The 11,886-nt window shown below is 60.9% G+C and overlaps 2 protein-coding genes across 4 annotated transcripts; one reads left to right on the plus strand and one right to left on the minus strand.

Moving 5' to 3' along the window:
* Positions 1-316: 316 nt before the first annotated feature.
* UNC93B1 (unc-93 homolog B1, TLR signaling regulator) lies at positions 317-3,927 on the minus strand. The gene is made up of 12 exons (XM_039390901.1): positions 3,906-3,927; positions 2,999-3,129; positions 2,774-2,915; positions 2,541-2,694; positions 2,302-2,463; positions 2,115-2,238; positions 1,939-2,032; positions 1,727-1,851; positions 1,474-1,656; positions 1,128-1,401; positions 748-866; positions 317-671 (listed from the first exon to the last, which is right to left on the minus strand). The coding sequence occupies exons 2-12, from the start codon at positions 3,080-3,082 to the stop codon at positions 402-404; spliced, it is 1,731 nt and encodes a 576-aa protein (XP_039246835.1). The 5' UTR covers positions 3,083-3,129; positions 3,906-3,927; the 3' UTR covers positions 317-401.
* LOC113998978 (aldehyde dehydrogenase family 3 member B1-like) lies at positions 389-11,735 on the plus strand. 3 transcript variants are annotated; one of them, XM_039390899.1, is made up of 13 exons: positions 389-530; positions 603-771; positions 853-967; positions 5,317-5,526; positions 5,880-6,042; positions 8,165-8,275; positions 8,364-8,484; positions 8,603-8,688; positions 8,877-8,958; positions 9,214-9,600; positions 9,819-9,985; positions 10,149-10,248; positions 11,201-11,735. In XM_039390899.1, the coding sequence occupies exons 4-13, from the start codon at positions 5,333-5,335 to the stop codon at positions 11,392-11,394; spliced, it is 1,605 nt and encodes a 534-aa protein (XP_039246833.1). In that variant the 5' UTR covers positions 389-530; positions 603-771; positions 853-967; positions 5,317-5,332; the 3' UTR covers positions 11,395-11,735. The 3 variants fall into 3 exon arrangements, with proteins under 3 accessions (XP_039246833.1, XP_039246834.1, XP_027597894.1); XM_039390900.1 differs by having other exon boundaries at positions 621-771; XM_027742093.2 differs by lacking the exons at positions 389-530; positions 603-771; positions 853-967 and adding an exon at positions 3,727-4,861.
* Positions 11,736-11,886: the final 151 nt, after the last annotated feature.

Consider the following 11,886-nt stretch of genomic DNA (forward strand, 5'->3'; position numbering starts at 1 on the left):
GGGGCTGTGGCCCTGGTCTGTGGGTCTGCCCAGGAGGGTACAGGGTTGCCCTGGGGGGGGCTGTCGGCCTGCCTGGGGGGGCTGCAGGGTTGGGCTGGGGTGCTGTGGTTCTGTCTGAGGGGCTGCACCCCAGCTTAGGGGACTGTAGGCAAGACCTGCAGGGCCGCGGGTCTGCCTGGGGGTCTGTACCACAGTCTGGGGGTCTGTGAGCCTCCATGGGGGGCTGCAGGTCAGTCTGGGGGCCTGTGGACCTGACCTGGGGGCGCTGTGGGCTGCTTTGCTGGGGGGGCTGCAAGCCTGACCTGAGGGGGTTTGAGGCCCACTGGGGGGGGGTTTGGGCATCCCCAGGGAGGGCAATGGCCCCGCTCGGCGCTTGAGGGCGGGGCGGGGCCGGGCTGTCTCTATCCCAGCTGCTCCCCGTCCTCTCTGGGCTGCTCGTCCCCGCGGGCAGCCCCTGCCGGGCTCTCCCTGCCGTCCTGCTGGTCCCCGCCGTCCTCGGAGCCGGTCTCGTCCGAGTTGTCCTCCTCCAGGTAGCGGTACCCGCAGGGCTTGTGGCGTGGGCGCGGCAGGCGGGGCAGCCGGTATTCCACGCGCCGCGCCAGCTTCCGCTCCATCCACAGGTACGTCCCCACCGCCACCACCAGCGTCAGCAGCAGCATGGACAGCTTGGCCTGCGGCACAGGGAGGTTTGGGATCCGGAGAGCTTGGAACGTCCCAGGGCTGGGCTGGGGCGCACCTGGGGCTCACCTTCATGGGCAGCCCGGACGACAGGTAGACGGCGAAGATGGCCAGGGCCTGCCACCAGTGGTAGATGGTGAAGATGAAGTCTTGGCGCTCCTTGTTCTTGTACAGCATTCCCAGGAGGACTGCGGCAGAGACCAGAATCAGCGCCCCCTTCCCCTGCTGTGGTCCCCTTGACATGGGGGACCACGGGACAACCACAGTGGGTGTGTCCCGCAGTGCCAGGGTGAGTGGGGAGAGGACGTGTGGAGAAGCTGGGGGCAGCCAAGGCATTTTGGGCACTGCCAAGGCTGCTTTTGGGACCACCACCAGTGATGCTTTGGGGATATTGGAGACATTTTAGGGACCACCAAGGCTGTTCCATTTTTTTTTCCCCCACCACTCACTGCTGATTCCGGTCTTGTTGAGGGTGCTGCCCATGCCCCAGAGCGCGGCGACGATGTAGAGCAGCGGTGCCTGTGCCTGCTGCCGGGGCTCTGGCGCCCAGCAGAAGAGCAGCACCAGGAGTCCGGCGTGGATGACGGCCCCAGCCAGGAGTGGGATTTGCCGGCGCAGGCGCAGCATGCTCAGGGCCAGGCTGGAGCACGCCGAGGCAGAGAAGCCGTAGGCCATGAGGAGATACGCCAACTTCTCCAGCCCCAGGGTGCACACGCCGTAGTTCTGCAGCGAGGGCGGGCTCAGTGTCACGCGGCCCCGCTCCCTCACCCCCCCCCACCCCATCCCAGGTCCTACCAGGGAGAATCCGGTGCAGACAAAGAGCACCTCGAAGCCGCTGTAGATGAACAGCGGCAGGAGGTGCTGCAGGCGATAGTCCCGCATGTGCTTGAAGGGCAGCTGGAAGATGTTCCCCCAGCCGATGCTGCGCATGTCGATCTCCTCCATGGGCCGGTACGCGGCGCCGCACAGCACCAGCACCTGCGGAATGCCAAAGGTGAGACGCTGCCCTCGCCCAGCCCGGCGCCGTCCCCTCCTGCCCGGCGCTCACCACCAGCATGGCGAGGAAGGCGGCGGCCATCAACGCGCTCTCCACGACGATGAGGTTGACGCTGCGGGGGAGGCTCTGCAGCACTGTCTTGTTGAAGCCGGGCAGCGTGCCGTGGCTCAGGGTCCCTGCCGGGGGGGCACACGCCACGGTTAACCCCAGCGGGGGGGGGGGATAGAGGCTCCCGGTGCCGCCTCGTGCCCCCGTGGCCTCACCGCAGTGCTTCACTGCGAACAGCGTGTGGTTGAGCTGGTACAGGTAGTTGTTGAGGAAGAAGACCATGGGCATCTGAGCGCAGACGAAGCTCAACTACGAGATGTAGGGGGGGGGCAGGCTCAGTGCTGCCGATGCGGCCCCCCCTGCCCATCCCGTCCATCCCACCGGCGCTCACGTGGAAGCAGGAGTAGAAGATGGTCTGGAAGATGATGATGTAGGCGTTGCAAGCGTCCCGTGGTGCCCGCACCCTCTCCTGCTCCTCCTTGTAATTGACATACTCGTAGTACTTCTGGGCCATCCTGCACGGCACAGCAGGTCAGCTGGCACCCCCCGTGCCCCCCGCCCGCCCATCCGATGCCTACCGCGTGATGTAGTTGCCCATGGAGGCCCAGAGGGGCACGATGACCATGCCGATGGCCACGGCGGATGGCACCAAGGTGTAGTAGCGCTCCCAGTAGTTGCTGGAGACGAAGAGGGCGTAGATGCCCACCGCCAGGAACATGGCCCACTTGGTGCCGAAAAACCTGCCGGGGCGAGGAGCAGGCAGTGTGGGCGGCCGTGCCAGTGCACCGTGCCAGCCGGGAGCGCGGCGGGGCCGTACCTGATGAGGATGGGTGTGTAGAGCAGCGCCGCCACGGGCGTGACGTTGATGCCCATCAGCACCTTGTGGTCGATGTCCTCCAGCTGGATGTTGCTGTACTTTACCTCCCGGTAGGTCTCGTCATAGTGAAGGATCAGCTGCATCTGCAGCAGGCCTGCGGAGGGTCCAGGGGTGGTCACTGCGTGCTCTGAGCACCCCGGATTGCTTTGGGGACCCCTGAGAGGTGCCCATACCCAGGTATACGCCGTAGGTGAGGGTGCCCGCCAGACTGGCGGCCACCACATTCTTGATGACACCGAGACGCTTGCGGCGGAAGTACTTCTGCTCCTCCTCCTCCTCATTGTAGTCGGGGTGAGCACCCACAAAATCGTCCAGCTACAAGTGACCCCGGTAGTCAGACCTTGGGTATGGCCACCACAGGCCTGCCCCCCCCCCCCAGTTCCCTCCCCCAGCCTCACCTGTGTCTCTGTCCCCTCAGTGCCCAGCCCAGCACCTGGCATTGTCTTGGCCCCATCCTGGCAGCAGTCGGCGTCCTTCTCCATCACTGCTTCTGGGGGGACCCTGGATGGTGCCAGGATGGGGGGGGAACCTGTTGGCACCCCAAGTCTTGTACTCATGTGTCTTGCACCTCTGTGTCCTTCACACCCAGACCCTGCACCCCCTGACTCTGCACCCCTGTGCCCAGCACCCCCGGACCCTGTGCCCATGTGCTCTGCACCCTGAGAGATGCAGCCCCAGACCTGCACCTGTGACTTGTACCCCCAGTCCTTGTACCCCTAACCCAACCCCTGCACCCACGTACCCAGCACCCCCAGATCCTGAACCCATGACTTGCACCCCCAAATCCTGCACCCGTGTCCGGCACTCTGCACCCACGTGCTCTGCATGCCTACACCCTGCACCCCTGAACCCAGCACTGCACCCCCCCTCCCAGCTTTGCACCCCCCAGAACTCCACCCCCGGGCCCAGCACCCCCAGCCTCCACCGCATCCCCCCGGCGCCCCGACCCCCGTCCCGGTACCCGGTGCCGGAGCCTCCCGGGGCGGGGCGGTCGCCGCTTCCTCTTTCGGACGGACGGGGCGGGCGGGACGGGGGTGGTTAAAGGAGCCGCTCCCAGATTCCACCCCCCTCCACCCCCGCACCTCTCGTGTCCCGGACTCCCCCCGACTCCCGCACCCCGGTCCCTACCCGCACCCGCCCTCAGCACCCCGACCCCCGCAGCACCCATGATCCTGACCCCCCTGCACAGCACCCTGACCCCCCCGCACCCATCGCTCCCCTGTTGCACAAGAACCCTCAACCCCCCCCAACTCCCCTCCCCAGCTCCCCTGTACCCCCGCAGCCTCCCTCGCGCTCCCACCAGACCCCGGGCTGGGTGCTGCCTCCTCGGGGTGCCCCGTGGCAACTGAGTGCTGGTCCCGGGCACTCTCGCTTCCCCTTCCCGGCCCGGGGGATGTGCCAGAGTGCCTGGGCGGGGGGACACCCCAGTCTGGGGGTATGGGGCACTGCTTGCCCTGCTTGTCACCCCAAAGCCAGGGCCAGGAGCGTGCCCGGGTGCGTGGCATGGCAGGGTGCCCCGGGGCAGGGTGGGGGGACATGGGCGGGGCAGGAAGGGGTGACATCTTCAGGGCAGGATCTGACCCAGCCGGTAGCGGGGGATTCTTGACATGGGATTCTTACCAGGGTGCTGGTTCCTACAGGATGAGTGGGATATGTGGGGAACAGCCCCAGAAGGGTCATGGCAGTGGGGCAGGGGCAGCCCCCATCCTGAGGGCCCCCCATATCCCAGGCAAGGGTAGCCACCCTGGAGTGCCAGGGGGAAAGGGACCTTCCTGGGCATGGTCCTGGGAGCAGGATAAGGAGTGTCAGTGGGAACCCCGTGGGTCAGGGTGGTCCTGGGAGCAGGATGATGTGTGTCTATTGGTTGTGAAACGCTTGGGAAGTAGGATGAGGGCTGTCTATGGGACCCCATGGGTTAGGGTGGTCCTGGGAACAGGATGAGGGGTGTCTGTGGGATTCCAATGGATCAGGCTGGTCCTGGGAGTGGGGTGAGGTGTGTCTGTGGGGTCCCAATGGGTCAAGGTTCATGGTGGTGGTTTGGTGGCCGTGGGAGTTCCCCAGTGCCACTGTCCCATGGGGGAGGTCCCATCCCATCCTATCCCAGCCCTTGTCCCCACTGCCAGCCCCGTGGAGGCGGGGCCCAATCCTGCCCACCCCTGGCCATGGGGCCCAGCCACTGGCCCCACAGCATTTAGAGGCCCCCAAGCCTCAGCAGTGCCCGCCTGGACTCGTGCTCCTGCAGCCCCTGCACAGCTCCCAAGGTAGGCACTGCGGAGTCCCCAAAACTGGCATCCCCTGCGGGGCACCCCCTTAGCATCCCCTATGCAGGTGGGGGTTGTGAGGCATTGGGGGGGTTCCCTCGAGGAAGGGGGTGGGTGCCTTAGGCACGGAGAGGAATGGGAGGACAGATGTGGGGCTGCAGCTCTGTCCCCCAGATTTGGAGATGTCTTGTCCCTGAGGTCCCCATGGGTGACCCCACATCAGATGAGAAGCCCGGGCAGGTCAGTGTCCAGAGGCTGGCAGTCATCCCGGGAATCTCAGGCATCTCCTGGGGCCTCGGGCAGCAGCACCGGGCTGAGTCACCCCGACAACCAGGACGGCCCTGAGCACCAAACAGGCACCTTCAAAGGTGCCGCAGGCAGGTGACTCCTCTTGGGATTGAGCCGGCAGCTCCTGCGCTTCAATCCCGGCATAAGCCACCCCCGTCTCTCCCCAGCACCACCACACTCTCCATGGAGACCGGCAGCTCCTTCCAACAGCTTGGCATGCAGCAGCCCCTCGAGCCCCCTGGGCAGCAGCCCCTGGGCTATGGCAAGTGCAGCACCACAGGCAGTGATCCCGGCAAAGACGCTGGGAAAGCTGCTGGGTGCAGTGGAGGTAGTGGGATCGGGAAGGGACCAATGCCGCTGGTCTGCAGCACTGTATGGTGAGAACAAGGGGCTGGGGACAGGAGGGAGACAGGAGGGTGGGCTGGGGGGCTGTGGCAGTGCCAGTACAATGGGGACCCCAGGTTTGTGCTGGGGGACAAGTCTGGGATCTGTGGGCCACCACCTTCCAGCATGGCTCAAGGGAAAAGGTGGGATCTGCCAGGAACAGTGCCGTGTTGGGCTGCTTCCGGCAGCAAAGTAAAAACACAAGTGTGTGGACTCCCTGCCCTGTCCCCAGGGAATCTGGGGCTCCAGTTCGATGCTGGGATGGGATGACATGGATCTGGGGTGACATGATGCTCTGAAGAGCTGGGATGGGGCTGGGGTCCCTCTGACACCTCCATCCCTGCAGCGGGAACCCCTATGCTGGGCTGGTGAGCCACCTGCGGGCATCCTGGCTCTCCGGGAAGACACGGCCCTTGGAATACCGCACGGCCCAGCTGGAGGCCCTGGGACGCTTCCTGGATGATAAGAAGGAGGAGATCCTGGAGGCCACCGCTGCGGACATGGGCAAGGTGAGAGGGGGCTGGGATTCAGGGGCACTGTCATCATGTCTTTGGGGTCCTTCATGCCCCTTTGTCTGGCTGTTGCATCCTCGTGGGGGTCAAGGCATGGGATATCTCCTCTCCAGTGTCCTGTGTCCCTCTAGGTGTGCTTCAGGGCTGGTGTGGTGCATCCATAGGTGCTGAGTCCCCTCAGATCCAGGGACAGCGGAGGGACTGTGCTGCTGATCCCATCCCTGGTGCCCTGAAATTGGGCAAAGGCCACCTTGGGTGATGTGAAGTGGGAACATTCCGCCTTCTGTGTCCCCCCACACATCCAGCCCCTGGGGGTCCATGTGAGCTCCACAGAGGGTGATATCCTGCGGTGCTCCCAGCACACCCGGTATTACTGGCATTGTGCAAGGCGCTGGCGCTGCACATTCCCAGAGCCTTACAGGGACTGGTTTCACTGGCACAGTAGCATGGGCAGGGACCTGGATGTGGCCCAGGGTATTGCAGAATGCCAGGAGGTCTTGGATGATCCACTGACGAAGCGGAAGCATCCCCACCGTGGATAATTTTAGTGGTCTCAGCTCATCTCTCTGGAAGTGTTCAAGGCCAGATTGGACAGGGCCTGGAGCAACCTGGTCTAGTGGAAGGAGGCCCTGCCTGTGGCAGGGAGTGGCACTGGATGAGCTTTAAGGTCCTTTCCAACCCAAACCATTCCAGGGTTCCATGATAGGATCCTCACCTCTTTACCCGGCATCAGCGCAGCAGCCTGTGCCCTCAGCCACATCCTTCCGTGTCCTGCCGTCTTCCAAGGCTCCTAATTGCCTTGTTTATTGGGGGCGAGTCCTTCTCTTTCAGCCAGGCCTCGATAGGCATCAGTGCTCCGAGTGTGTCCATCACTTCTCCTAATTATGTCTAATTAGATCTGGTTGTCTAGTAATGAGCTTGTTATGCAGCCAGGCCCTCATAGTTGGATGGACGCTTCACCTGCCCTTACGTACCTGAGGTGCTGCCTCACCTCCAGCGACACCGGTTTCCCTCCGGTGCCAATGATCAGCAGCACTTGGATGACATCAGACTTAATGTCCCATCTCACAACCTTCATATCTCATCAAAACCCTTAATGACCCATCATTTTCCTCTTAGTGGTGATGCAACTGTCATCCCAGATCAAGAGCAGCCCCGTTGCTTCACCAGATTATCGCACGTGCCTACTGAACTCTCACGTCCGGGACGGTCTCACACCTCCTGGCACCGGTGTTTTGGGGTGGGGGAACATCGTGGGAATCAACAACCAGCCTTCCCAACCCTAAAGTAGTGTGGGGATGGGAGGAAGGCTCTAATCCAGGGATGTTTTGGAGTTGGAGGAGTCCAAAATACGGTGTCACAGCACAGGAGCTTTGCTCCTCCGGCTCTCCACAGTCATGAAGGGGCTCCACTGAGCCTGCTGGGTTATCCCTGGTGCCTTCACAGTTCTCCCACAAGTGTGATCTTGATCTGTGCTCCATGGCTATGGAGAGGACCCACTTCTCCATCTTGAGGGGTTTAACTAAGCTGTGGTTCTTTGTATTTCCCTTTAATCAAGGTCTTAAGTTCAGCTTTTGTCCACGGGCCCAGGGAGGGAGCTCCAGGCTCTGCTTCCAGCTTGAGTATCCAAGTGCTTGGGATGCAAGAGCACTGTCCCATCCCAGGGCAGCAGTGTGGAGCTGCCTTTGGCACGAGGACCAGCTCTTCTGGAGCTCCAGTGATATTGCTCTGTTTCCTCTTGGCTTGTGGCTCTGTTGCTGGTTCACAGCGCTGAGCTCAGGAATTTGTTAAATATCATGAAAATGTTCAATTTTAGTTTTTTTTTTTTTTTCCTCTGGTCAGATACCTATTTTCATAAAATTTCCGGGACACTGATATTCCCTGGGAGTTACAGGGGGTGATGGCAACTTCTGCTTAAGAGCTTCTCCTGCTCTTCATGCTTGGAAGAGGGGGGAGACTCCTCCTGGGGTGACAGGGTTGGTGTTGGGGTGATGAGGTAAGTGTTGGGGTGGCCGGGTCGATGCCAGGATCTGTGCTGGCGTGACAGAGTCCACGTTGGGGTCAGTGTTGAGGTGACAGGGTTGGTGTTGGGGTGACATTTTGTGATGTCTGTCCCCAGCCATCCTTTGAGGCTTACTTCAGCGAGATCCTTCTCTGCAAGAACGAGCTCAACGTCACCCTCAACAACCTGTGCCACTGGATGAAGGACGAGCACGTGGACAAGAATCTGGTAAGAGGGAGGCTCTAGGAAAAGGGAAGGCAGGGAAAAGGGGTTGCTAGTGGGGAGGGCAGCGCTGAGGTCGTGGACGTTCTCACAGGTGATGCAGCTGGACTCCGCCTTCATCCGCAAGGATCCGTACGGGGTGGTGCTCATCATATCGCCCTGGAACTACCCCATCCACCTTTTCCTGGTGCCCCTCATTGGGGCCATTGCTGCTGGTGAGCCCCACCTTACAGTCCCCTGGCCCAGAGGATCCTGGCAGTGCCAGGGTCTCGTCCCCAGAAGGGCTGGCTGTCACCGTGTCACTGTGCTGATGTCCTGTCGATCTCCCCCCAGGGAACTGCGTCATTGTCAAACCCTCAGAGATATCCAAGAACACCGAGAGACTCGTTGCTGAAACGCTGAGCTGTTACCTGGACAATGTGAGAAGCTCTTCTTGTCCTTGCCCCTGTTCCCAGGCCATGGTGTTCTCAACTCTGCTTCGCAACCCCAACCTTACATATCTTCCATGTGCTGAACCTCCTTTCTCCACGCCTAGCCGGTGTCCCAGCATCCCAGGATGCTGTTGGTGGGGACAGATGGTGACAGGAGGTATCCTATTCCCTTGCAGGACTGCTTTGCTGTGGTGACTGGGGGTGTGCAGGAGAGCACAAGGCTGCTGGAGAACAAGTTTGACTACATCTTCTTCACTGGTACGTCCCATGGGACAGAGCAGAGCCCTGCCTGGCTTTGGTGTGAGGGGGAAGAGGGATTCCCTCCAGACACGCCTGCTAAAAGGCAGAGATTGGCTTGGGGTTGTGGTGCCAGGAGGTGTTGGAGGATCTGGGATGTGCGTCTGAGGTCTGGTGGGACTCAGTGTGTGTGCTCTGGCCCCAGGGTGCCACATGGCAGAGGTGTGCGATGGCTGGTGGGTTTGTCCCCATCCCTCCCGTTTTCCGTGCCCACAGGCAGCCCCCGGGTGGGGCGGATCGTGATGACGGCCGCTGCCAAGCACCTGACGCCGGTGACGCTGGAGCTGGGGGGCAAGAACCCCTGCTACGTGTCCGACACCTGCGACATACCCAACGTGGCTCGGCGTGTGGTCTGGGGCCGCTTCTTCAACGCGGGGCAGACCTGCATCGCGCCTGACTACCTGCTCTGCAGCCTGGAGATGCAGGAGAAGCTCATGCCCGCCCTGCGTGAGGCCATCGTGGAGTTTTTTGGCCCCAACCCCCAGGAATCCCCGGATTTTGGACGCATTGTGGGGGACAAGCAGTTCCAGCGGGTGCGGAAGCTGCTGTGCAGCGGGCGTGTGGCCATCGGGGGACAGACGGACGAGGCCGAGCGCTACATCGGTGAGGGCTTGGGCCTCACGCACATCTTCGTCCATGCGTGGAGCAGATATGGCATGTGGAGAGGGCCTCACGCCGAAAGGGGGGGCTCTAGAGGGAAATGAGGTTCAGGGAAGGTTCCCATAGGAATTGAGTGCTTAGAGATGGGTCTTGGCAGGAGGTCCAAGGTGTCATCCCCAACCTCTGTGTCCGGCTGGTGCCGTCGGTTTTCTTCTCCACAGCTCCCACGATCCTGGCAGACGTGCAGCCCTCGGACCCTGTCATGCAGGAGGAGATCTTCGGGCCCATCCTGCCCATCGTCGTCGTGGCCAACATGGATGAAGCCATTGACTTCATCAACGCGCGGCCGCGGCCCTTGGCCATCTACGCCTTCTCCTGTGACAGCAAGGTGAGTCCGTGGAGCAGGGCAAGTGGGGAGGAAAATCAGGCACCACCCTGACAGCCACCCGAATGCGCTCTGGAGGGAACACTCTGGGAACATTTAATGGATGAATTGTGGGTGACATTTGCCAAGTGCAAGACCCTCATCCGCCTTCTCTGCTCCCTCCCAGGTGGTGAACCAGGTCCTGGAGCGGACGAGCAGCGGTGGCTTCTGCGGCAACGACACCCTGATGCACGTGGCACTGACCTCGCTGCCCTTCGGAGGGATTGGTATGTCCAGAGTCCCCAGGCCTGACCAACTTCATTCTGCCTCTTAGGAAGAGTAGGAACTGATAAATACGTGGAGAACCTCTTATGGAACCTTGGAGATCCTCCTCGGAAAAGAGGAAGTTTTTGTTCTCTGGGTTGGTTCAATTTGTTTTCTCAAGTGAAGAGCGAGGTCACTCAGCCCTGGGCCTTTGCTGCAGCATGGTCCAGGGATGCAGGAATACAGGAGTGTTGTTCCCCAGAATAATTCCCAATCTCCTCATCTCTCCCCAAAATATTTCTGGGATAAATCCCTCCCTTTGGTGGTCCCCCTTCTCAGCAACTCTGTCAGAGCTGGTGGCTGAGTCAGACATAATGAAACACCTTGACAATTAATTCCTCACCTGCCTGTGGCTCAGCAAACAATTTTTGGTACTTCCCATTCCGTAACTTATCTTAATTGGGAATGATTCAGACCAACCACCTCCAATTATCAGCTAAAGCCACTTTAGAGCAGGTGAATGGGCTGAAGTCATTGGGGTGAGACGGGAAGTCACCGGACTCAACCTCCAGTTAAACCAGCCACAGGAATTGGGAGAACTGGTGTTGCCAATGTGGCTTCAGGTTTTAAGAGCTCCAGGAAGAAGATGGAACAGCTCCAACCGTGGGGAGGTACAGAGGAGCATCATGGAGGGAAATCAAGGCTTGTAGACCCAACAAAGCTTGTGTAGATAAATGGAGGTGGGTAAAAATGAGATGCTGAGGCCTCCAAGCTGCTGAGCTGCAGCAGGGTTGGTTGGATTGCATATCCATAGACCTGGAGGAGGCACGGGGAAGGATGGAATTCCTCCACCATATCTGTGTTGCTCAGCAGAGAAAAGCCTGTGGGGTTTTTTTCCCTCGTGTTGATGCTCAGAGCAAGTGTCATCAGGAGCAGAGTCCCATCCTGAGCATGGACCTGTCCTGTGTGTTCCAGGGAACAGCGGCCTGGGAAGATACCACGGGAAGTTCACCTTCGACACCTTCTCCCACCACCGGGGTTGCCTGCACCGGAGCATGGGGCTGGAGGCCATCAACGCCCCGCGCTACCCGCCCTACACCCAGCAGAAACTGGGGCTCCTCACGGCCGCCTTCGAGGTCAAGCGCAGGGGCACCTGCACTCTGCTCTGAGGGTCCCACGTCCTGCTCCGAGGGTCTCCATGCACAGAGTCGGTGTGGAGAACCAGGACTGCCCTCCGACCCTCAGCGTGTCCTTTGCTTCGCTGGAGCGCGTTGGACAGCCGGGACGGATGCCCCCTCCTGCACGCTTGTGGCCTCTGCTCTAGACCATTTTCCAGGAAGCAGCTGAAACGGCCCAGAAACTCTTTTTCCTCTTCCTGGTGGAGAAATGGTCCCATCAGCCCCATCTCCCATCACATGGACCTTTCCTTGGGGATGATCCTCCTTCTCCTCACTGTTGCTCTTTCCTCCATGTAACTCTGCCTATAGTAAAGACTTTGCATTGAGCTCTCTCCTGCCTCTCTTCGTGCCTCTCTCCTCCGGTTTGGGGGGTGCTGGGAGATGCCCTGGGCTGGATTTGGCTGGAATGGAGCCAGCAGTGATATGCAGTCAGCCAAGGGGCAGGGCAGGAAGCTGGCAACCGCCCTTCTCTGGACACCTCCA

Source organism: Pipra filicauda, unplaced genomic scaffold, assembly GCF_003945595.2.
Source record: "Pipra filicauda isolate LSUMZ 115617 unplaced genomic scaffold, ASM394559v2 scaffold880_size60653_pilon, whole genome shotgun sequence".
NCBI classification, from domain to species: domain Eukaryota; kingdom Metazoa; phylum Chordata; class Aves; order Passeriformes; family Pipridae; genus Pipra; species Pipra filicauda.